This window comes from Falco peregrinus, chromosome 1, assembly GCF_023634155.1.
Source record: "Falco peregrinus isolate bFalPer1 chromosome 1, bFalPer1.pri, whole genome shotgun sequence".
Classification (NCBI taxonomy): Eukaryota; Metazoa; Chordata; class Aves; order Falconiformes; family Falconidae; genus Falco; species Falco peregrinus.
In genome coordinates this window covers 31,107,515-31,133,113 of record NC_073721.1, presented here as the reverse complement: position 1 = coordinate 31,133,113, position 25,599 = coordinate 31,107,515, and the positions used below count along the sequence as shown (strand labels likewise).

The following is a 25,599-nucleotide window of genomic DNA, read 5'->3' as shown; positions in this document are numbered from 1 at the left end:
GCCCCGTGCTCGCAGGTTGTGTGGTGGGGCAGGACCAGCGCAGCCCTATAGCAGCCCGGTTTGTTTGTCACCACTGCTCGGGGGGCTCCCCTGCCCAACAGCCACACCTCGTCCCTTCCCCCGTGCCTGAGTGGGAAGGGTGGCTGCCACGAGGGGTCCCAGGGACGGGGTGACAAACCGGAGCTCCTACAACCCCAAGTTATATTCCCGCTGACAGGGCAGGGCAGCCACTGAAAACTCTAGTTTCAGGTTTGTGCTAAATCTGCACCCCTGCCCTGGGCTGTTCTAGTCAGGGAGCCACATGTTACACAACGTTAAGTACTTTTTACACTCGGTTATTTTAAAAATGCTGATTTGTCCCATTCACTCAAACATCCCTTGTATTTCATTCGGGTTTTCCATCAACAAAACAGAGGCCATCTCAGCAAACTGTGATTTTATTGTATTTACAGCAGAATTATTACAATATTCTACAGAAAGCCATGAAATCAAATTACTTCTAAAAATAAGACAAAACACCCCCCCACCCCTCCTGTCGTATGGCTGCTACTGCAAGTTCACTTCCGTGAGCTGTACATAGAGACCCTTTGCCAATTGTTCATCCGTCTCATGAGTTTTGGTCGCTTTCTGTAAGGCAAAAATAACCTGGTTTGCGGTTAACACACAACATTCAAGAAACTGCTGGGACAACACAAGGCTGGGGGTGCCTCGGACGCGTGTGCTTCATCACAGAAGACCACCCTGCTTGGCTTTCTCGCAGAACAGGGGTATGGCAGCTCGACATCGCAGATATTTCACCCAACGTGCCTTCCCAGTTTCTGTTCGTTCTGTTATTTTAGGATCGATAAGCAGTAAGAAAGAGGCTTTACCGTCTAGCTTGGTGATTGGGGAAGAGATCTTGGGAGATTGGAGCGTCACTGGGCTCAGCCTCTCCCTTCTGCTTTCAGCACAGTGGAAGCACATGGGCCCTTACTCACAAGCTGGTCTGGAGCATGGTCTTATTTAGGAGGTTGTCCTCTTTCCCTGGCACAGACTGCCCTAATGCCCAGACGTGCAGAAGCAGCTACAGAAATGAAAAAGTGTGAGGGCTGAGGTGAGAGAAAGGGGATGGAGAACAACTAAAAGCTCTGCAAGCAATATAGAGAAACACTGTACAAGTTCCTTTGTCTTCTCCTTCCCTTTATTTGTTCTCATCTTTTGTAAGACTGAGAAATGACAGGACACACTGGCCTCGGCTCTGCCTGGGAATGAGGAAGGTTAATTCTCTCTGACCTGGCTTTGCATTTGCTGTGAAGATGGCAGAAGTCTGGGGATGGGAAACGTGTGTGGACACATCAACACAAAGAAGCTTCTGAGATCCCGAAGTACAGATTTTGAAGTAAAATAACCAGATTGTAAACGCTAACATAAAAACCAGTTACCTACATAGCGACCATCCTCCCTGCCCTTTCCTCGATACCCATATAGTCACCGTCCTCAAAAACTCGCCCCACTTCCCCATGGCAGATTAACCAAAAAGCAGTAGTTCAGCGGCAACAACTAGCACTGAATTTAATTGCACATTTAAGTCTGTTCCCTGGTTTTCAGCAAAAGATGAGCATTTCTCAGGTCCTAGGAGATGCAGCTACACAGCAGCTCTGACACTCAGGCTACCTAAAAGTGACTTAAGTGCCTGAATTCAAAAGACCTTATTCAAATCTTTCCTACACCAAGGCATCCTTGAAATACTTGCAAGACAGATACTGTTCCAGGTAGAGAAACACCTTAAACTTCCTATGTGATATTGCTGTCATAAAAGACATCACAGTGTGATGAAAGCAATGGCATTACTGCTCTGCTCTGCTGTCTTAGTTAAGGTACTAAGTTTCCTATTCATTAAGAAAAAAAAATTCAGCAGCATGGAGTTATAATTAAGTCAGTCCTCTGGGACAGAAGAATAATTTTTTTAACCATGAAATTGATTAGATATTGAACACCCATGGATGCAATTTCAGTTTAAAAGGGACGCAGCTCAGAATGAGCGTCAGCATTTTAGAAGTGATGTGAAAAGATCATTTTGCGTGAATGACACGGGTCAGGACAGCGCGGTACTACCACCTCTGAATTTGAATTCAGGTGTCAATTCAATTAAAGGTTTTCTTTCAGAAGGTGTTAACAAATCAGGATCTATCTAATCAATCACAGCAACCTCAAGCATGCTGTACATGCTTCTTGTATCCAGCAGAGACAGCACAGTGCTTGGGAAAAGAAACAAATCTGGTTTATGGGAATCAGTATTTCTGCTTCACCAAAGTAAACAGCAAAGCTCCCCTGGGACTCTCCGCTGGGACTCCAGGGGGCCAAGCGCTGAGGCACAGCCCGTTTCTTCCACGGCTGGTAGCCCGTCCCCACAGCCCCGCGCAGGTGAGATGCACAATTTATTCAAGATGCAGAATCTCCTAAGACCGGGGGCAGCAAGGCCACCTGAGGTTGTTGCATCAGCAGAGGACTACAAGATCCTGCAAACAGCCGAGCTCTCCCGACTGTTGGGGCGCTAGCAGAGCCCCTGGCTCCTGTACTTACAAAGCCCTATCCCGAGAAAGCTGACTTAGCACGTGCCGAAATTTGCTTTCAGAGCTCAGGAAGAACAAGGCGTGAGGTCTGAATCTGTCAGAGGCCGTGGGCCTGCAGGCAGGGTTTTTTGTGAAAATCAGTTGTAAATACAGGAGGACAACCAATATATTGCACTGCGATTCATGCATTTTATTGCCTTTGTTCATTTTCCTGTGGACAGTATTTATGATGTAGTAGAACGCAAAGGTGAGCAAATACTGATTTGCCGTCAGGATCTTTTGAAGGGCACGTGGGGAAAATTAGGTCTGCCAAACACTGAGTGAGAAAGTACATTATTTTGGTTAAGGAAAATACACCTAACTACCCTGGAGACAGAGCTTCTAACATTTGTTAAAGGGAGGTGACATGCGATAGCAAAGAGATTGGATTTTGTATCTCAGGAGATCCTTCCAGGCCTAGGTGAGACTAATACCATTTTAATTGAATTTTCCGATATTGATAGAATATTGTACACCTTTCGTGTTCTGCAGTAGTTAAAACCAATTTTATCAGTCTAAATGTGTGAGTACCCGTGCTGGCTCCTGTCATCCCCAGAAAAACACATTTTCACACTCGCTATCAAGTCTCAGCACAGTTCACAAGCTGCAACTGCGTAACAGTGCTCCACACCCGGAGACCTGACCGAGCACCCGCTAAGGCTTCAGTCACTACATTTGATCCCTCCATCACAGAACTCCCTTACTTATTTGTACGATTTACAATGAGATCAGGTGGCAGGGGCTGGTGTGGAAAGGATCCTCAAATAAAAGATTGAAAAGACTCAGAGGTAAACGGTACGCCAATGTATATTAGCAAGTTATCACTGCAACTGCCAAAAACGTAAGGTGAAGATTAATGTTTCCCTCTGAGGATGAAGGCAGAGATAATGGAGAAGGGGACACCTGCCTGTCCTGCCTACTCCCCGGGTAAAGCACTGAGCCTACTTCATACGAAATTGCAACCAAATTCTGTTAACATTAAATAATCTTCATCTTTGTATTTATTTTAGTAACAGTCAATTTATGATGGAGGAGCTTAAAAAGTGAACGGCCTTCAAAGCCATTTTTCACCCTCCTGAACAAACGATTTAAAGAACTTTGCCTTCAGCAATAACATTCTACAGATATGGTATGTGAATTTACAACAGTACACAATACACGTTTATAGAATAAAATGCCAGAAATTAAGGCTAGCTATTAAAGTAATTATGCTATCAAAACGTTACAAAGTTTAAATTAAAACATGCATTTTTCCAATTATTTTTTTTACTGTGCTGTAAATTAAGTGTCTTCATTGAGAAGGTATCTGTTCAGCATTCAAGGATTTCAGCATCCAAGATTTCAACCATACCTGATTAAAGTCCTGTGTTAATTTGAGAGTCCATTCACATGCAGCAATACTGTTCCCATGAAATGAACGTCATGTAATGGTCAACAGTTGCACATTTAATGCAAGCTAGCAGAACAAAACGTTTACGGTTGATACCCAAAGAGACTAGAAAGTCAGGCCTCAAATGACAGAAAGCAAATACTAATACTATTTTACAAATTGAACTCCGACATACCAAAGTACAGTTTATAATACTGCCTTGATATGACTCAAACTCTTAACCACCAAAAAGAGTGTAGTAAAAGTGACCTAATACAGCTGTATTTCCCTACCAGCTACGTAAGAAACATTTCAGATTTTTTCCACTGCAGATCAGTCAGGTAAATAACTTACTGTACTTCTATGAACTTGAAAAATAAAAACTGCCTATGTTAGTACGTGGCAACACAAAAGCAAAGAACCCAGCTTCATAAAGTAGTTTGTCTATATATTTAACTTAAATCTTTCTATAAAATAAAATGACTAAAATAAAAAAATCAAATCTAACACTTCTAATCAAAACAGACTTTAGCCATGGTTATTTATAAATATGACCATCCACCTCCACTTTCCTGATGGAGTTTAAATGAACAGGCTTTGGTAAGAACAGAAAAATGGCTCTACCCATTCCAGGTACAGTTAGAGAAACCACGTGCATTTTGCACACCGCTTGCTAAAAAATACATTCTACAGTTTTTCAATTTGTAGAACTAACCACCTGTAATAGCTAAGGAAAATAATAAACTGTGCATTTTAAAGTTAGCATTTCTTTCACCTTTACATATTTTAGTGCAAAATATTTTAGGGTGAGGATTTACAACAAAAATGGCAGTAGCAGCAAGAAATCTTGTTTTGTACAGTAACAACAATGCTAAGGAGTTTTGTTTTTTTAAATGACAAAACACAAGCCTGTTGTCAGGATTAGCATATCTATGTGTTTCAGGCACTGTATTAATTAAACTAGCACCCCATTTCATTATGGAACTAATGGACAAAATGTGTCATGGAGATCAGCTCGGTTTAATTTATGCCAGAGGCTTCTTTTTAAAGAAGTTGCGAAGGCTTTTGCTTTTACCAATCTTGTTTAAACATAAGGGCTTGGTTTTTCTGATTATTGGCATGTTCTGAGTGATTAGTTTCAGTCCTTGCTCTGAAGACACTGCTCAGCATTACAAAATTTTAAACCTCTCACTGCAGCTTCAGTTGTGGAATTCTTCTGTGGAGAAATCAGACACCTAAAACCACAGTAGCAGAACTAATATGATACTGTTTAAATGTTCACATGAGAAACCATTTTTTTGTGATCAGAAGGAGTATAATTAATATTTTAGGCTTAAAGTCAAAACCATAGATAACGTCCTTTTTGAGACAGAGATAAAACCCCCACTTATTCTTGAAACAGCCGAAGGACATAACATTACCATTATACACCAACAGTTCTTTTCTTCCATTCAGAGAAGTAAAGAAACCGATCATGACACTGATTGTCTCCACTGAAAACAAAAAGCGCTAGGTCCTTTGATGTACACGGCAGATTAAGTCAGGTTAGACAATGAGGATGGAGAATTCCAAATAAGAAAAAAAGCCTACAACAGTTCCCAGAGTTACGACCCAGTGGAGTGAAGGCTGGGGATTGGATAGAATTTGGAAATCCGGCTTTGTGTTGAAGGGTTAAGGCATTCAGATTCTCCAGTCATTTTAAAGAAAACCTCCTGTTCCTGCAGTTTTCTGGCAAATTCTTCTTCCAGCATCTAAACCCAAGATCAGAGTGTCATAGGATTACAAGGCAAAGTACAAGAAACCCATCACGCTGGTGACATACTGTCTGCCGCAACATTATAACTTCACACACCATCACAAAAAAAAATAATCACCCAGCAATTACGAAATTGCAAGACAACCACCACACGCATGCTCAGAATATAATATGCCTGTAGGATACTGTCTGAACTGCGTGAAAATCTAGTACTCTCCATTTTAAAATAAAATATAAAACAACTTCCACCACCGTCTATCTGTTATTTAGCACTCAATTTCTGTAGTGACTAACTGGCTTCAAAATACAATCTTAAAAGCAGATTCACCTCCAGTTATGAAGTTTTATATGCAAAGATGCACATGTGCTGCAAAAGGCAACGCGGTTAAGAGGCTCATAACATGCAAGCCTTTTTTGTTGCACATGCCCTTTGCTCAGCTTTCACAGTTTTTTTAACATCTTTTATTACTCGGTGAACTACAGCAGCTCTGTACAGCAGCTCGATTCTCCTACTCTGCGATGCTTTCTGTATTGTCTGTATTTGCCAGGTTCAACTCTTGATTATTTGCTGATTCATAAATGGGTGATTTACCTTTTTCCTTGGTCTCAATTTCTCCCTCCATTCCTTCAGTTCTTGGCTGTGCTCTTCATCTAGCTCTTTTAGCTTCTGAGTCTCATGCTCAACCAGTAGATGGCATTTTTCATTCTTAAAACAAGATAAAGATAATCCCTATGTAAAACTAATTCAGATTAGGCAACACAACATTTGTACAGTGACATATGTTGTCCTAATTCTTTTTAATTAGCTTATTCTGTGTAAATAGTGATGTGAATAATTACAAGATAAAAGTACGTTACGAGGCTGCATTATCAAAAGCTGATCTTTCCATCAGAACCAATTAAGAGAAGAAATACTTGTAAATCCAAATATACTGTTGAGTATCATTAAGGCAGCAGCTGACACTGTTACTCAAAACTGTTTCACTGCCTAATAATACTTTTTGAGGTCACACAGTATTTCTGCTTTGCTTTCTGAAGACAGTTTGTATAATTTATTAAACTCGATTACATTACGAAGGAGGTTGTTTTTTGGAAATATTTCAATGCTTCGTGCCAAGGAGCTGAGACTAACAAATGGGGCTTAGAGACAGAGAAATGCGCTTGCAGGAGCAGCCTCAGAATCGCCCTATAAAAAGGAAAAGGATAATCAAACCTCACATCGGCTTCACATTCCTCTCAGAAAGGTTCACAGGCACCTGCCTAACTTTGAGGACTTTTGAAGCACAGTAAGAAAACAAAAATAAGTATTTGGCTACGTCAAATGTTTGATTTTTTGAGCAGTTGGTGACAGCAGTCTCTAAACTCCACATTCGTGTTTCCGGGGTTCCAGTCCCAGCTGGGTCTGACGCAGAGTACAAAACCACAGGAACAAAAATAATAATAATAATTAAAAAAAAAAAATGACAAGCCCTTGGCTAGACCTGGGTGCAGCTAGGGACCAATTTTTCTTGATGAAGCTCAGAGTAGCCCTAATCTGCTCAATTTTACTTGAGCTGAAACTCTCACAAGGCTCCCACGGTACTTGGGGATTTACTCAGGCGTATTAGCAGCACAGTCAGGGACTGTTTACGCAGGACGTAAGAAAGTGAGTAGAGTAGAACTAGCTTCATTGGCCACTGGAAGATTTCTTTACACAGAGGTTATCAGCAGGTGATCATTTAATGCTTTAAAACTGCCTTGTGTCCCTGGAACAGGGAAAAGCCGATTGAACAGAAAAGGAGATCTGGCCGCTGATACACGGCAGCAACTTTTACAAAATGCGTACCAAAAGAGACAAAACAAGTTCCTTACTGCAAGAAGAGAATTCCTTCCAAGTACCTTCCAGAAGCTGAAGTACAAATGGCAGCCTGCACTTTGTAAAAGCCACCTCGCTCCGTGCACTGCTACAAACATCTTGTGGGTAATGCCCGGTGCTGCCTACCTCTACCTCTGTTCTGGTTAATGACATTTCAGCAAAACCAGGTTACGAGGAAATGCTGCCTACAGAAAATAGCACTGGGAACTTGACAGATATTCTAGAAGTGATTATTTGCTTCTGGTTCATGCTCTTCTTGCATTTAAAATGTTTTCTCATTACCGTATGTAAGTGTATGAATCTGGTTAAGCAGTATGCTGCAAGCCTTTGGAAGCCAAGTTAAAAACCCCTACATTAATCTGTAAAAATGAAGGAAAAGGTGTTTCTGCTTTGCCTGCATCTGTTATTGACCTGTCTTCCCACTGAATGCTGATTTAGTATCACCTATTTTTAACCTGTAACTGATGCAGTTCTCTGATGTTTGCTTCACACTGCAACTGAAGGTCCCGCATTTGGTTTTCGTGTTTCTGATGCTGAGCCAGTCTCTCGTTCTTCTGTCTCTTTTCTTCTTGAACAGCAAACTAAAATTAAAAATAAGAAGATGGTTTATATTGTGCCTCTAGATACAACATTTTGAGTCAAAACCCTGTATGTAACTGAACACATACAGCATAACTGAAAAGAATGGGTCTTAAAGATTTAAACAGTAACTGTGTTTTCTTTATTCTTTCTTGTTGAGAATTCTTGCAAAGGGAATGCCCTCACAGTTTTGTCTATCGTTCCACTTCTCTGTCTGCACTCTAATTTTTCCTTAAAACACAACAGATTTCACTTCCAGACTCCTGAAATTATCTCCCTCTGAAGCTAAGTGACACAGCAGTGCTGCTGCAAGTGTCAGTTAAGGCTGGTGTTACACAGCTACGGGAGGCTATTTTCCAGATTTGTCATCCTTCCAGTGCTCACCATACAAAACCATGATTTGGGACTTCTGTGCATCAGTAGAAAGCAGACCTCTAAACCTCTTCACAACATTCCCTTTTAGAGAATGAGTGAGTACCTACAGTTTTAGTTCTAAAGCTCACAAAAATCAAGTATTCTTAAAAATATTTCACAGAATCACAGAACAGTTGAGGCTGGAAGGAACAATGAAGATCAGCCCCTCTGCTCAGAGCAAGGTCAGTTACAGCGGGTTGCGCTGTGTCCAGTTGAGTTCTAAGTACCTCCACAACCTCTCTGGGGAACCTGTTCCAGTGTCTGACTATCTTCACACTACAAAAGTGTTTCCTTACGTTTAAGTTGGATTTTCTTTATTTTACTTGTGCCCACCGGCTCTCATCCTGTCACCTGGCTCCACCTTCTCTACTCCCTCCCGCTGGGTACTTATACGCATGACTAAGATCCTCCTGAGCCTTCTCTCCTCCAGGCTGAGGCACTCCAGGTATCCCAAACACCTACAGCAAGCCCCACAGGTCCCTCAGTCATCAAGGCCCTTCGTGGGACTCACTCCAGTAAACCCATGTCTGTCCTGTATTGGGAAGCCCAGGACTGAACCCCGTGCTCCAGGTGAGTCTCACCAGTGCAGGGGGAAGGATGGCCTCCTCTGACCTCACCCAGTGCATCAACCCAGTTTTGTACCGTCTGTGAACTTACTGAGACTGCACTCTATCCCAGCCTCACATTTATATGACATTGAGCATTTACACTATTAAAACTGTTTTTATTAATTACCTGCTTAATTTTTTCACGATCTTGATCAGGAGAGGCTAACGAATTGATTCTTAAACTTTTCTTAAACATAGCCATTCGAGTCTTTGCTTCACTTCGCTGGATTTTAGGCAGTCTCGCTCTTTCCTGCGTTTGCTTGTTCTTTAACTCCTCGATAAGGCGTTGATTATATCTCTGCATTTGTTCTGTTTCCTAAAATGTTAACCAAATGGAAATGTTAGAGTAACTATTCTGTTAGATTATTTGCATCTCATTTCATCAGTACACATCCTGTTTGATTCAGCCTCTTTCAACAGCAACCAGTCCCAGCCCTAGCGGTATCAATGGAGAGGAGGCGGGGTCTTCCACTTATTCCAGAGAGCTCTGGATCATGCCCAACCCACATGAAATTCTCTAATGCCCTATAGAATACAAATACACATGTATTTTACCAGTGGTTGTTCAATTCTTGATTTGCATTTTTAAAAGTCTATGTTATTCAAAGGGAGAAACTTTTGCGGAACTCAGCTTCCACTACTGCAGTTGTGAAGGGTCAGTTTGTTGCAAAAGCTGGTGAAAGCAACAGCCATTATGGGGATAAACCAAACCACACAAAACCAAACCAAAACCAAGGCTGCTCATGCTCTGATCACCAAAGAGATCCTATAATATCTCTCTATTTGGTTTACATCTTCAAAAATCAAACTACTCTGTTTACTGTATTCTATAAAAACCAAAATGCCTTGTGGAAAATAAGCATTGTCGTCCGGGCTTTTATAGGATTTAGCTATGAAGAGACACTTGTTAGCTACTTGCCCAAAAGCTAATCCAGTTCATTCTGTTCATTTAATTCCAGGATGATTTACTAATGAGTAAATTTGTTTAAACACAAGCCAAAACTAGTTTTGGTGTATAAGCAGAATTTGGTATTTTTAATAGGTTGTTTTAAAATTTTTAAAAGGTTGATGTTGTGGTTGGATGGGTTTTTTTTAAGAATCAGAAGGGAAAAATATGTCCAACATACTACTAAGTTGTTAAAGACTATTAATTCTTTTTTTTATTATTTCAACAGAACAAGCACAGCTTCAAAATACCTGTGTGGGTCTTGGCTGTGCAAGCAAACAGCTACCAGCAGAGATCATAAGACTACTCGATTGAAAAAACCAGATATTATAATACACAACAGAAAGTGTCAAAGTCAACACTAACTTTTTCATGCCTCTTAAGCAGCTGGTGCCTCTGCATGAAGTACTGATCTTTGAGTTGCTGTTTAAGGAGCTGGTGTTTCTCTTGTAGATGTCTCTCTTCCAGCTCCCAGATTGCAGCTTCACGAGCTGGAAAAAAAGAGGAAGGCTCGTTCAGAAAGTACAATACAATACTTCCCCGTCTACCTGCTAGGGTAAGTTTACAAGTGGCCTACAAGTGCCTTTTAAGAACAATGCTTGCCACTCCATAGCAAATGTTTTTATCACAGTTCTAGATTAGTCATGAAGGTCTTTGATTTCATAACTTTAAGACAGACTATTGTTTTATTAAAATACAATGCAAATGTCTGTTTTTAAAGAAAGAATCTGATGCTGGGTACCTCTCATGAGCTGCTGTTTGTTGTTGAGGCAATCTCGTTCAATAGTGGCTAGTTCTGTCTTCTGCTGCTGAATAATTTTCTTCAGAGATGCATCCAGTTCTTGTTGCTGCTTCTGCACAAATTCCTGCTCCTGTTAAAAACCAACAGAGGTAAATTAATTGTGTTTTTCCAACCATGTTACATTTTAATGAAACTCCCAGTTCTCTCAGCATTAGCTATATACGAAAATAAATGCATCTATGAAAATCTGAGCTAACACGCCTCAGCTATAAAATTACGCATCTCTTGTATTTTCTATGTAGAGAGTAGGTAAGAGAATATTTAATGTTTAAATAATACCTTCAGAAATAAGCCCAAAGGCAACAAACTAGCCAGCAATCTGCAATTCATTCCATCTCTTGTCTCTCATCAAAACCAGCTGCAGGTTTAAAGCTAGCAAAGACAAGTACTCAATATAAAGTTGATCTCATCATGTCAAGGGTTAATTATTCATGAATGTAAGAAAACAAAGGTATATATGGTTATTTTGCTTTGGATGATTAGTTAACACCTATTTATTTACACAGTTGGGTTTCAGATTTCTGTCTCCAGTGGTTTTATCTTCTCATGAATGCAAAGATATTGAGGTTGGGAGTTCTGCACTACTGCTATAAAGACACACATTGCTTCTGCAGGAGCTGCTTTCTGCAGGACTGGTAAGCTTGTCACACCATAGCTGAGCTGGCTCCTCACAAAGCGATTTGCCATCTGCCTGATGCAGTCCCCATATGCCCCCTCCCATGCCCCAGGGCCACACTGTTGCCTTTCTTCTTTGCAACTATAAAAAAAAACCCAAACAAAACCAAAAACTGACCATCTACAAGCATGCAAGCATGCACACACACACTCTTGAAGATCAAGAAATTAAAGCAGGTATTTCTACCATGGCACAAAATTCTGAAGAAAGGATGATGGCAGTGTCCTATCAGAGCCACGGTGGGCAGCTGAAGCATTTGCTGTTACAGATAACAAAGCGGTGTTGAAGGTGATCTGTCAGCAGGGAGACAGGATGAGGCAGGAAACCAGCACTGGCTACAGATGATCAGTGGAAAGGTGTCCTGAGCTACGTATTTTTATTTTTGTACTGAACCTCTGCTACTTGCTAAAAGTAACATAGGGAATTAAATGTTCATTAAAAGTACTTTTTATTATGACCAGAAGAATCCTGGTTTTCAACTTCACACAAAGTTATTAATAGATGAGGCTTCCATCTCTCCCCATGGACAGCACTTACGCTTAGACAGGTAACAGAAAACCAGAGGAGTAAGTGGACAGCGACAGACATGAGGCTACAAAAGGAACTGGAAGGCCACATCTGTACATTAAGTCAGATGTACCTAATCAAATATACGGACTGATGAAAAATGCTGGTTTGTTTCCCTTTCTAGATTAAAAGGATAAGAAATCTACAAGTTTATTACTATGAGGGTGCAGACACACAGTTAACATGGTGTTTAATTTGCCAGGATTTTTTTGATTTGGAAGGAGTGGAGGGAAGGAAAATTGTTCTGGTGCAGTCATGGCCAAAGAGCAGTTATGCTTGAGCTTTACTCAATCATTTAAAGATCACTGCTGGTCTCTCTACATGGCAAATCTTAGGAAGTTTTATAACTGCTAACACTATAAGATAAACCAGGCAATCTCAGAAAACACTCCGGCCTTTCCACTTCCCACATCTACTCAAGCATCACATATAACAAAGGTCGTGGACTTTACTAAAGAACATGCTGGATGGTTAAAAGGCAGACAGTGCAAGGCAGTCCACCTTTTTTAAATTACCACTTGGTTTTGCCCAGTAAGTATCTTAAAATCAACCTGGATGTCTTTAAAATACATGGTTTCACTGCACACACAGCATAGAAGTCACACACTGTTTCTCACATGTGCTGAACAAACAATAAACACCAGAGAGACGTATTATATTGCATTTGTGTGAAACTTTAGTGTCTTGCCCAGAGTTAATGACTACTGTAATTTTGATCTTTTTAATATTAATAGTGCATAAATACCTAAATTTGTACTAACTAGTTTGGAGACAGCAGTGACATTGGTCAGCACATATGAGCAGAAGGAGAAAACACACATCTAGAAAATGAGGGAAATAAAACTTCTGTTGCTTTGCATTTTAAGACTTACATCCTGCATTTGTGCGTTGAAAAGCGTACATGAAGACAACTGAAAAGACTGAATCATAACCTGAGCAACACCCTGTGGGACACAATGTACTTCCTATGTCATAATATAATGAAATATCTTTCTGTTCTTAAAAAAAAAAAGAAGGCATCAGATCTGCTGTTTGTTAGCAATATACATTTAAAATGTCATGGCTAATCACGCAAAAGTAGTCACTGACAGAACTTTCAGATATTCTAAAACTAAACGTTTTTACCTTGCCTAGTATTTTTCATTCCAAGTAAGGATACTTCACCTTTAAAATTGTCTCTTTCACCTCTCTTACTTCAACAAACTGAAACCAACAAAGGAAACAAACTAGAGTCACTAAAATCACTAAGAATATTCAGGTTTTAAATTGTTTGCTTAATAAGTTCAGAGATGGATATCCTTGGTATGGGGAGACTGCTGCAATTCAATCGTATTCTATCCTGGGAAATCCCCTCTTGAATTAAACACATAATCAAATAAAGTTGCTATTATTTTCTACTAGGTCACTCACATAAACATTTAATCTTTAAGTTACTCAATCCAAACGTGCTCTGTTGTGGTGCAAACTCACTCTGTACAAGCTGTGGCCATCATAAAGCCAGTATCTTTTTCTAAAATACCAGCCACCTTTCTAGCTGTGGGTCACGTAAAAGCAGCAAGTCTGAAGGAACGCGATTATAGACGATGTCTTGTGAAGTTTCCATACACCTGCACTTTGGCATTTACATAACTTCATTTTACCTAATCTGTTCTGTTTCTATGAACAAGACACCTCATGCTTACACACTATACACATTTTCCTCCCCTGCACTCATATTGCTCAAAACTTATTTGTCATTGTAATCTTTGTAATTTCACAGACCTATGGGGTACTTACCACTCAAAAAAGCACTGTAAATAAACCTGTTGTAGAAAAATAGCATTCTTTTTTGCTACAGCATACAAAATACTATGCGTAACAGCACAAACCTGGAAATTGCTGCTCCTACATTTTTACACTCTATGGGATGTGATATAGGAGTACTTGAAGAAAGAGAGCAGTACGTAGGGTTAGTTTGAGTTAAGTTCCATATTCACTCAACAACAACAAGAAGTGAAATCATCAAGCTGTGTGAATACTGCTGCCTTTTATATTTTAGTAGCTTGAAGCTGCCGTTGTTACCTGAGCATGCTGGCTTTGTGCAAGCTCCTCTTTCTTGCGTTTCATGAGCTCTTTTCTCAGCTCTTTTGGTGCTTTCTCCACTTCACATAAAACCTACAGTGTATATAAGCATGCAGAAGGTGGCGAAAAGAACACTTTTTCTCCACAGCAAGCATTACCGTGAACATAGGACATGCAGGTCAAGCACTAGAGGTACTGGGAAATGTGCATTACTTCAGTGGCAGGGATGTTAGTTTAGTGAAAAGAGCTTAATGAAAAGAAAAGGAACAATACGTGCTTTATGTATGCCAGCGCAGTGCAGGAAAGAGGTATATGCCAGCCTCTTTTTGCATGCAAATGCTGCCCAGCGCTCTCAGAAATGGCAGCCTCTTGCTTACGTTTTCATGCAGCAGCTAGAATAGTCAAGAGTTAAGAAAACCACCACCGGCAAAAGTGGTATTTTCTTGAAGCACTATGGCAAAAGGACTACCGAGTATATTTACCTCATGGTAAAGCTGTGAACCATGGTTCAAAGTTTAAAATAACTTCCACTGAAAACCAGCTATTTCTGACACTGTCTCAAACTAAGATGCCATTATTAGTGTCTCCAACCATAAATGACATCTACACAGGTTATGTCCTTAAAATAATCATACAAACAAATAAAATATTCATTGGTTGCAAGTCTCTGGTTCTGAAGAATTTAAAAGCAAAACCCACCAATAATTAAGTGTGTTTTCAAGAAAATGTCATGACACATATGCTGCAATGGAACATGTTTCAGTCCAAGGTGAATTAGACCAGATTAGTAGAACGGTTCTAAATATAACCTGGCTAATTCAACTATTGATTGGTTAATTCACTGATGCGTTTTATTTATGTTTAAGAATTATAAAAATGCAACATTGCACACTCCAATATAGCATGGGTAGTTTTAGAGCACCAGCTGCATTTTCCTTCAAGCTGTAAATCGCCTTTTTAAGCTTTAAATACAAAACTATGCACCCAAAAACAAATGCCTATTTGTTTAATAGTGGAAGCATCATCAGCAAACAGAGTCCAAATCACCACATGCTATTCCTGTTTCCATGAAAGATCTGCTTTTAGCTCAGAGCAATACATAAAATTATTCCCGCTTTCCCATGTAGGACCCAATCACCAGTAAATAGAGAGAGACTCAAAAATGCAAGAGGTACCGCAAAAGAAGAAAAATTATTATTTACATATGAGCATATGGTTCAAACTAAATACAGCTTATATTTTTTTATGCACTTTCAGACTACAGGATCATTCTATGCAAAAGCACGGACAGTACAGATTTCTAAAGAAATCTCTGTGAGTCTAGTAACTATTAGAGCAAACACTGGAGCCATTTATAAACAAATGAGCACTACACAATTGATCTGAAAATGAAATAAAACAGCTTTTAAGATGCAAAATCCACATGGAAACACATCACCTTCTCTTACTCTAACGCAAACAAATTCACAGCATAAGGTGTCAGTGACAAATGTTATCCATCTTGCCCTAACTGTATGACATGTATGAAATTAACTGTAAAAGATTTAAGGTTATCCAGTCTTTTCCCTCCTGGCTTTCCTTTTAGAGTTAAAAAACTAAATCTGTATAACTGCTGTCACTTCATATAAAGAAATCCTAAACAACAACAGCACACATTCAATAAAGATCTTACAAATTACTAACAAAAAAATAAATATCTGGAATTTAAGTGGTTCTCAGTAGTAATCACGACCGTATTATTTTCTTCAAATTTCTAATTTGGTAACTATTTACTAAGTAGGTATAGTTGACTTCGTTTAAAGTAGAAATCTCAAATATTTTTCATAATTGATAAGAAAATACTTTTTCTTTATTTACTATTTGAAAGAAACTATTTTATTAAAGATTCTACTAAAAGTAGTGTCTTCTTACTTGATGTTTTCTAGATTAAGTCAATACCTAAATATTACTCTTAGCTGCTTGTAGTTCACTTTAGGCTGTAAAACAAAATAATATTGCTAGTAACCTTTCCACAACTCAGTAAAACACGTGAGGTTGACAAAGCTTCTGGGAGACCTAAATTCAACATTCATTATGCCCATACTCTTTATTTTCTATATAATCATTGTTGTCTCTTACCTCCTTTTTTTTGTTCTTCAGCATGTTCTGGAATTTGGACAATTCTTTCTCCTGTTCTGCTTTGATGCGTTTTGCTTCATCTCGTAAACGATTTGTGTGTTCCTGTTCCAAGCGCTCTATTGTCTGTTTCTGCTGTTTTTCTAAATTTTCTATTTCTTGATCGTACTGCCGCTTCTTACTCTGTAAAAATAATTCGGTGTATTTTATTAGAAAACTAAATTCTGTTCAGTGACGTGCTGTACCACCGCAGAGGATGGCCATGACAAACAGGTGAGTTCTAGCACACAAGCTGGGCACCCCACAATGGAAAATACTGCCATTTATTAATAAGAATGAACATAAGCCATAGCTGTCATAAAAGGAAACACCTGATTGCTGCTAGTAGTAGTATTCTGCCTACTCCGTCAAGATGTCATATTTTAAGAGCACCAAAATCCAGAAACTCACTGTCATTTCCTGTTCAAAACGTCTGTACATCTGTTCTCGCTGTTGCAAAAGCTTATTACTGAGTTGCTGTTGGGCTCTCTGCTCCTCTTTCTGAAGAAGCCTTAACTCTCTTAGCTCTTGACGTCTAATAATGAAAAAGAACACTTAATATTGATGGGAAAACAAAGGAAGTGGAAAATTACAAAAGATGAAAAAAGCATCTACAATTTAGGTCCAATAGAATTAGTTTTGCATTGATTTTCTTACTAAGAAACCTTTACATTCCCTCCTACTAACAAAGTAAGTGAAATTAATCCCCAAATATTACAGAAATAAGATCATTAGCCCCCCTCTACTATTCAAAGTGGAAAAAAATTAGCTGCTAACTTCTTGTAAATTTTACTTTTAAAAAACACTTACCGTAGAAATCGCATTTCTTCACTTTTTGAATCATTTTCAGTAACTATTTTTGATGTGGTTACACTCACTTCTACTCCATCAACAACAAACTTCCGAGTTTTCTTTAAAGTTTTCTTCTGTCTTCTAGTTTCCTGAAAAAAAGCATTGGTAAGTTATTGTAGAAGAATGGCTGCAGAAGCATGGCCTTAGAATCTCTGAAGATCTGCACAATCCAGGCCTGGTATTAGAATAGGCCTGTAATCGGAATTGTACTGAAGTTGCTGTGCTGAAGTTAACAAGAAAGGTAGCCTCGAGCTATTCTTGAATCCTGAGACCAAGTCATTATGTTGTGCCAACAGGCCGTGGCTGTAACAAGATACAGCTGCTGGGAAAGCAGGTGCAGGGCCAAGAAAGATAGGGACCGGTGTGGGAAAATAGGGAGTAACAAACTACACAGCACAGCAACACAGTTAGCTACATGGATAGAATGCTTATTTTAGTCATGATAATTAGGGGCGTGAGAACTGCGTGTGTTTAGAGACTACTAACCAATTATATTTCTGCTTTACGAATATACATGTGTATCGGTTCTATATAAGTAGTGTTAGAAACTAACAAAGTTGAGCAAGATGCATAACTCATATTGAGCGTCTTCTTGACTCCGGCGAACCCTTCTTCCAACAAGTTATTCTGTAATTATTTAAGTTATAGCCTTTTTTCTCCTTTTCCTTAATATTAAAATTACTTCAAATATTTCTGTGAAGGCCTGCCATCCAGTAATCAGTTCTTCTCACTTACCAAGTACCTCACTAATCCAGCAAGAACTTGGAAAATTCTAATACACTTTCCCTAGTCAGCAAAGGAAAACTGTAATTATTGATCATCTAAATTGCTAGAAGGAAAAAAACCAACCCACCTAGATAAACCCAACAGAACTGATGCAGTTTATTTTCAAGAGCTGAAGACAGTAGCAACTACTGTTTGCTTTTTGACCATAATTGTCCCAATCAACGAAAAAGATATTTAATTCTGAAAAAAAGTACTGAAACTGAATAGCAATTTACTCACCTACTTACTTCTGCTTTGGAAATAGATTAAATTAAGAAGTTTATTTTTTTATTCATATATATTAGTCAAAATCATGTGATGATCTTGCCAACAGAAATTTCACTTCTCAGAGCTGCTATTGTTTCATTACAAGAGAAGAAAGACCCCAGCTGAAACTGTCTCTCTATTGTGTTAGGGCTACTGCACACATCTTGAAGTCACGCTTAGCACAGCTGTACCAGGGTATGATTTTTGGTTTGGGTTTTTTTGTGGGTTTGGTTTGGTTTGGTTGTTTTTTGGCGTTTGTTTTTCTTCAAACCCATAGTTACACAGTTACTATCCTAGTAAGGCTATAATCGTGTTAGTATAAAGATTATAAATAAGGTTCATAATCTGGAATGTGCTTCCTCTGAATAAGGTCGTTCATACTGGCATAATTGCATGGATACACTACAACCATACAAATACAGTGTTACAGGAATAAAAAACCTGAGAGTCCGTATGCCTTAGCTCATCTACATCTAAACAAAGAGGCAGAAGACAGAAGTGATAGGAATTCAATATAAGATTAGATATCATAAAAGATTTGTCCCGTTAAAGAGGGGTTCTGTGCAGAGAAAGGCATTGAACTAGTCTTCTGGAATATCGGCTCTGAACTATAACTGTTCACAAATCTTCACCTGTAATATTGTTAGACTTTCTGTTATATGCTAGTCTACATTTTCAAGATACAATTATGCAATAATGTAAGAAAATAATTAGCAGCTGTGTGGCTTCTAGCTTTGCTGCATAGCTGCACAAAATCTAGGCATTGTTAGAATGCACAATCTAGGATACTTCTGTTACTACAGTTTTATATTCCACACTGTCATACTAGTTTCTCACTCAATTTTCTTTGTTAAAAAGGTCAAACTTGGGAGATAATTTTAAGGTTACACTCACACAGGATTTTATATAAAAATACATGATTGCTTATACTTACTTGTAAAGATATTGAACCTGTCTCTTTGTTTTTACTAAGGAAACTAGAAATTGACAAGTTCAAATCAATGCTGCTGTTATCAGCTGTAGAACCGGTGCCTGAATCTGCATCATTTTCCTTTATATTTTCCAATTCTAGCTGCTGTAAAGTTTCAGTGTTGTCTTGATTATCTGTTTTGACTTTCTCTTCATTTTCTTCGGTGCTAATACTAATACTGGGGACTGGAGTGACTTCAGAATCATCAGCTTGGTCACTGACAACGTCTTGAAGCTTATTCTTCATTACTTCTTCGGAAGTAACTTCTGAATGTTCTTTGTCTAGCTGAATATTGTTGTCCTGAATATTCTCAGGTTTGCGCTCTTCTGAATTTTGGTCCGTATCAGTCAGTTTATCCACCACTTTATTAGAAATATCCTCAGGCTTGCTCTGTATTGCCTTGTGGTCTACGTCATCTTTTCCAGAGTCTTTGATCTCCTTTTCTTCTATGCTTCTTATATTACTAATATCCTCATTTTCACTTTCTGCCAGTTTCTTGTCTACTTTCATCGCTTTATCTTGGCTTTCTGATGGAGTTTCTTCAGAGCTGATTATCTTATGGACCTGCTTAGCCTGACTTTCCACTGGCTTATCCTCTGTCTCAGGTATTTTATCCCCACCACTGATCTGTGTTTCAGCAATAGCATCCATCTCCTTAACGTTGTCAGTTCCATGCTTTAGCAGTTCCTTTTCTTCATCAGCCACTTTATCTGCAACATTAGGTAAAGTTTCTGTAGTGGTGTCTATTATCGCTTCTTTCTGAGCTTCATCTTTATCGTCCTTTTGCTTTGCAATATTTTCTGCAGGGACCTTTTCTTCCTTGCTTTCTGAGAGATCTGTTCTGTTCTCTTCTTTTTCACCAGTTTCCTTAGAAATGTCTTCTTCGGTTTCTACACTCACTTCAGTTGCAGGTACAATTTTCAGTTCATTATCTTCTGTTTGGTCATTTTCCATGTAATTTTCTTTCTCGATTTTTAGGTTGGGTTCATCCTTTATTTCTGATTTTGTTTCCACATCAAGCTCTTTCCCTCCTTTCTGGGGTTCCATACCTTCATGTGGTTTTTCCAGGCTTTCTGTAGTCTTTCCAGCTGGCACTATTTTGCCTTGCTCATCTTCACCAGTTGGCACTGAACCATTCTGCACTTTCATATCACCGACAGTAGTACTGCATACGTTATCAGCCATCTTTCTAATTTTAATGTCCTCAGATTCATCTCCAGTTGTTTTGTCGTCTGGAAATATAGCGCTGGGTTTGTCCTCAATTGCATTAATTTCTGTTTTCTCAGAAAGAGATTCCAGAACAGAGGCATTCTGAGAAAGCTTATCCTCTTCAGAGCTTGCAATACTAAGATCAGAGGATGCACGCTTCTCTGCAGGTAACTGCTAAAAAATTAAAAGCAAAAAAAAAATATTTAAAAATCTTCTAACTTAAAGCACATATTATTCTACTAAATAAAATTTTAAAGCACACAAATATATTATATTGAAGAATATCTGAATAGAGATTAATATTCTATTTACAGAGTGATATGGATTTAATAATCTCAAAGTACTTCACTTGGTATTACCACAGAACAAGTACAGGAACAGCAGACAGGCTCTAAACAGAACAGTTTCGTGAGAACCCTCTTCCATCTCCCATAATTTAATAAAACATACTGTGAATGCAGGAAAAAGATTATGGCCAGCCCTCAGCCTCACACTTAACAGAATCTTTAAGAGTCTTTTTCCAATCATGTTGCTTTTTTTCCTTGGATTAGTTCAGTTCCCTAGTAGTCCCAGCTGCAGGTGGATTTGGAAGACTCATGCCTTTGTGCCAGTTTGGCTCGGAAGAAGCTGTGTAGATGTAGTACAGCATCAATAAAATGCAGTATTCAGACTTTCTTCTCCTTCATCAAAAAGAGTATCTTTCCTTGTGTTCTTTGTTAAAAATGCCTGCATATTTTTTTGGTCTGCTTTTTAATCACTGTGAAACTCCATTACAATGGTGAAAACCTCTTGCAGATCTGACTAAGTGACAATACAGAACTGAAATAGACACAGTTACATAACTGTAGGAATTGCTGCTGTGGGAATATGAACGAATGTTATCAGATTACATACAGACATACAAAAGACCGTACTAATAAAGTATCATTTTAACCATAATTGCCCTTCCACTCTTCAAAGCGATTGCGATAACTCTCTGTCTATACCTACTGTTGGAACCTTGTAATTTGCAGATCAGGCTTCCTATTTGCCACTGGGGCCATACTAGGTGAGCTACAGTAACAAGCAGAGGTTTCATCATGCCTTTCCGACCTTAAGGTTTTCCTTAAGCACACAGAAAACAATTCCTTTTAAGTCAAAAGCACGCTTAAGAGATTTCTTCACATAACTGTTCTACAAGCTTAGTGTTGATCTCCAAGCAGTTTTCAAAACTACCACACGTAAATAATGTAAATGCATCTACCTCATGGTTTCCTAAACTGCTGCTTGTGTCGAGACACTTGAGTCACATGGTGGATTTTACTCCAGCCCTCCTGGGGACTGATAGCTGAGCAGCTATCAGTGGAGAGAGGTAGGGGGTGATGCCTTAGGAGATGGAGAATAAGTCTTGGAGGAAGCTGGTGGGAACGCATGCTTGGAGACCTCCTGGGGCAGGCAGGGAAAGTGGTATGAAGGCCAGGGGACGTGATTAGCCTGGTGAGGGGCGAGGAGACATAATTCTTGTGCACATGCAGTTGGCTTCTTTACTATTGCTGGTAAGGGCAGCTACTGGTGGTACTGGTCGCTGTCCGTGTTTATAGTGCTTGAGCCAGGTAAGTCACAAAGCAGGCTACCTGTACACTCTGCGCCCTACTACTGTATCATTGAACTTCATGGCTTTACCCTTTGAGGAACTGAATTTGCATTGTTAAGATTCTTAAGCACTTTTAGAAAGACATACATAAATGCAATCCTGTCTTGGTAAAAGATGGCTTTTTTTGCTTTTGTTTTTTTGACAGACATGCTGTCAAATCAGTTTATAGGATAATGGCCACGTATCTTCCTTAATGTTTTAAGCATCTTATGGAATACAATTATAAGTACTCATTTGTCTAGTCATTTTGACGTAAAACCACTTATATAAATATCAGTATCTGATTTTTTAAATTCCATACTACACATACATGTATAATGTGTGTATATATATATATACACACACATATGTATAAAAATAAATGAAGACAACATTCTTTCTTAGATAATATTCTTTACCATTAGTTCTTAAAGAGTTTAAGAAAACGCTAATTTTGAAAATGCTGGCTACTTATTTTATAGTAAGGTTAGAGTAGTAGTAGAGTTTATGTTTTTATTCTTAGAAGACTTGATGTAAAAGTTCGGTAGTACATCAAGAACTGAGTTCTCCATAGGAAACTGGTGATTGAAACTAGCTGCATATTTTAAAAAAGTAAAATTTAAACTGACCAGAGAATTTTCTGTTTCTTCTTCTTCATCCTCATCTTTACCATCTTCAACTTCTTCTGTAACTTCAGCCTTAGCTTCTGCAATCAATTCTCGTATTGGTTTATTCGAAGTAACAGTAACAAATGGATGCTTGTGAAAATAAAAAAAATAAGCACAATATTAAGTGCTGACTTCATTGTACACAGTGGTAAAATCATAACTTGAAATAAATGTAACTACAGAGAAATGTTACTTTGATTCTTTAAAACTTGAAAACTCACAGTTAAATTAATCATAACTGCCCAATGTATTTTTTCTGCAGTTTTAAAATAAAAGCATTTGTATTCAAATATGCTGTGTAAGTAGTCTAACAAACTTGCTAAAAATAAAAATAATTCATTTATACTGACCTGTTTCACAATCCAAAGAATAGAAGTAGAAAGATTTTTAAAAAGGTTATTTTTCCTGGAAACGAGTTTCATTTCTTTTCTGTTCCACAGTTACATTATTTCCTGAATAAGCTTTATCTAGAAATATTCTTTCTAGAAAAAGTCTGTTTTGTCTTTAGAACAATTTTTCCTAACATAGAATTCTACAGTTTTCTTTAAGAGGAAACAGCTACCTGTTCTCCTACTGTCTGAATCTTCTTTCTCTGCTTGGCCCTGCTGCTTAAATCTATTCAACATATGCCGGATGTATTCTGGATAAAGTAAGTGTGTGCTGACGTTAAACAGAATCAAATGTACCTAGTCACATCTACTACTGTTTAGCTATTCTGAAGTGACAGCATTATAGAGGAAGGCTGAGCACTAAAGCTTTTAAAACACCTGTCAGCAATTGGCTACTTATGTAAATATCTCCTCCATCCATTGTAAGTAGCAAAGTACAAATACTTATGTAATTAGTTATATTATATCAAAATACATAAACAAAAAATTTGATCTGTACTTGGTATCACTTCATCAGATTTTACCAAATAATGATCAATGCAAAGATGTTAAAACCACATTGTATATGAACACTTAATTATAAATTATTTAAATGGTTACTATAATACTGCTTTGCTTTTTTTAAAAAAAAAAATATGCTTGCCTTTAAACAATAGTTCTAAACAATTAACTCTTCCTACCTGTAGAAGTTGATATGCACTCCACCTTGCATCTACATTCTTTTCCAAACATTTCTTCAGAAAATCTTTAAAATCAGATGACCTACAAAAAAAGTAAATAGGTAGTGGTTCCTCTTTTGTCTTGACATCAGACCGGTGTATAATGAAATATTCTTTTGCTTTCACATGCATCTACACTGTAATTCCATGTCTTTCTATTATTTAGGAAAACACAGAGACAGTACAGGAATGCAAAGACCAATGTAGCACAAATAGTCTTTAAAATGTTTGTTCATTAATAGAAGAGTTTACTTTTGGGACTGGATTTATAATACACCACATCTGCTATATCACTAATTGAATCACACAAAGATATTAAAATAGATAACAGCTTTTTAAAATGTTTTTTTAGAATAATTCTTAGAATAAACATAACTTAAGTTTCTTTTCATCCAATTTTCTTTTTCAGATGGTCTTCAGACCTTTTAAATTTGTAAAAAGCTATTTAAGATATATTTTAATGCAGAATCTGCAAAATATTTCAGTATAGAAGCTTCTACAAAGAACTACAACAAAAAGACCATACCCCAACTGGATAAGGATATAAATATATATATATGTATGTATTCATGTACAAGCGTACATATATAGAACAAGCACCTGACTCATGCATAAAGCTAGTCCCATAAAGTTCAACAGGTCTACACCCACAAACGTTCAGTTCGGCAAATATACGACTTAGCTTACATCACACTCAAAGCCTACAAATTAGGGTGGAAAAGTTGTAAATTAACTACTAACCATTTTGAAGGCTGTGCTAATGTAGGCGGATCAGATTTTGCTATTTTCAGAAGCACTCGCATTGGATTTAATTCATGATGAGGTGGCTCTATTTGAGCCATTTCTATTAAAGTAATGCCAAGAGACCAAATATCAGCCTTGTAATCGTAAGGTCTGTCTTTAGAGGTCTCGCACATTACCACTTCTGGAGCCATCCTGCAAAGAGAATAATGAAGTACCAGATCAGAAAATGCATTCTCATCTGTTCTGAAAAAAGTTCTAAATCAATAAATTCACTGAAGCATTTTAAGAAGCCCATCCTACTCTCACTAAATATATTTACATGATATTGTATTAAGCTTGTAATATTAACAACAAAGGTAATATTAAAATACTAGTTCATACGAAAAAGTCAGCAAAACAGTGCACTTACCAATATGGTGTACCAATAAAAGAATCTCTTCTTTGTATTGTTCTTGTGTTTTTAGCTGATACTCCAAAATCCGCTTAAAGCAAACAGTAAAATGCTATTAACTGGGTGGTGGAAAACATTAGATTTTTATATTTTACAACTGTCTTTTAAAGTGTTGTATGTTCCAGAGCAAACATTCTGCAGTATGAAAACTTCAAAGTGAGATTAAAATATTTGTGTGTTGATAACTGAGTGCCAAGGTTCTATAGTATTTCTAATAAAAGATATTGAATAAATGTTATTCTCCATTGAAAAAAAAAACAAAGAAAATAATGCTACTGTTTTGCTATGTGGGACGAGCAATGCATGTATTTACTGTAGCAATAAGTGGGTTAAATTATTTTAATTAGAAAATAATTTCTTTAGACTATGAAGGCTGTATTCCTTAGACATGGCATTAGCTCTTACTAATTCAAGAACTCAATTTAATTTTTAATTTCAGGATTCCAATTCTCGTAAAACTAGATTTTTCCCTTTATCTTACAGGTTTCTTCCTACATTATTTTTCACTTTATATTAAATATCTGAAAGCTTGCATATGCATTTTTGATGCATTTTGACCCAACCAAAGCCCAACT

At 38.0% G+C, this 25,599-nt stretch overlaps 1 protein-coding gene across 3 annotated transcripts in view; it reads right to left on the bottom strand.

Annotated features, from left to right (window-relative positions):
- Positions 1-421: 421 nt before the first annotated feature.
- The window catches only part of SLK (STE20 like kinase), a 51,642-nt gene continuing 26,464 nt past the window's right edge, over positions 422-25,599 (bottom strand). The window contains exons 5-19 of one of the 3 annotated variants that reach the window (XM_005244592.4): positions 24,983-25,055; positions 24,571-24,765; positions 23,791-23,872; positions 22,683-22,811; positions 19,197-20,615; positions 17,189-17,319; positions 16,790-16,913; positions 16,343-16,522; positions 14,225-14,317; positions 10,861-10,990; positions 10,485-10,609; positions 9,300-9,488; positions 8,027-8,152; positions 6,309-6,422; positions 422-5,711 (exon numbers count right to left, since the gene is read on the bottom strand). In XM_005244592.4, coding sequence (XP_005244649.2) covers positions 5,565-5,711; positions 6,309-6,422; positions 8,027-8,152; positions 9,300-9,488; positions 10,485-10,609; positions 10,861-10,990; positions 14,225-14,317; positions 16,343-16,522; positions 16,790-16,913; positions 17,189-17,319; positions 19,197-20,615; positions 22,683-22,811; positions 23,791-23,872; positions 24,571-24,765; positions 24,983-25,055 — 3,257 coding nt within the window. In that variant the 3' untranslated portion in view covers positions 422-5,564. The remainder of the gene's footprint in view (positions 5,712-6,308; positions 6,423-8,026; positions 8,153-9,299; positions 9,489-10,484; positions 10,610-10,860; positions 10,991-14,224; positions 14,318-16,342; positions 16,523-16,789; positions 16,914-17,188; positions 17,320-19,196; positions 20,616-22,682; positions 22,812-23,790; positions 23,873-24,570; positions 24,766-24,982; positions 25,056-25,599) is intronic. The other 2 variants (XM_055794543.1, XM_055794552.1) reach the window with 2 other exon arrangements.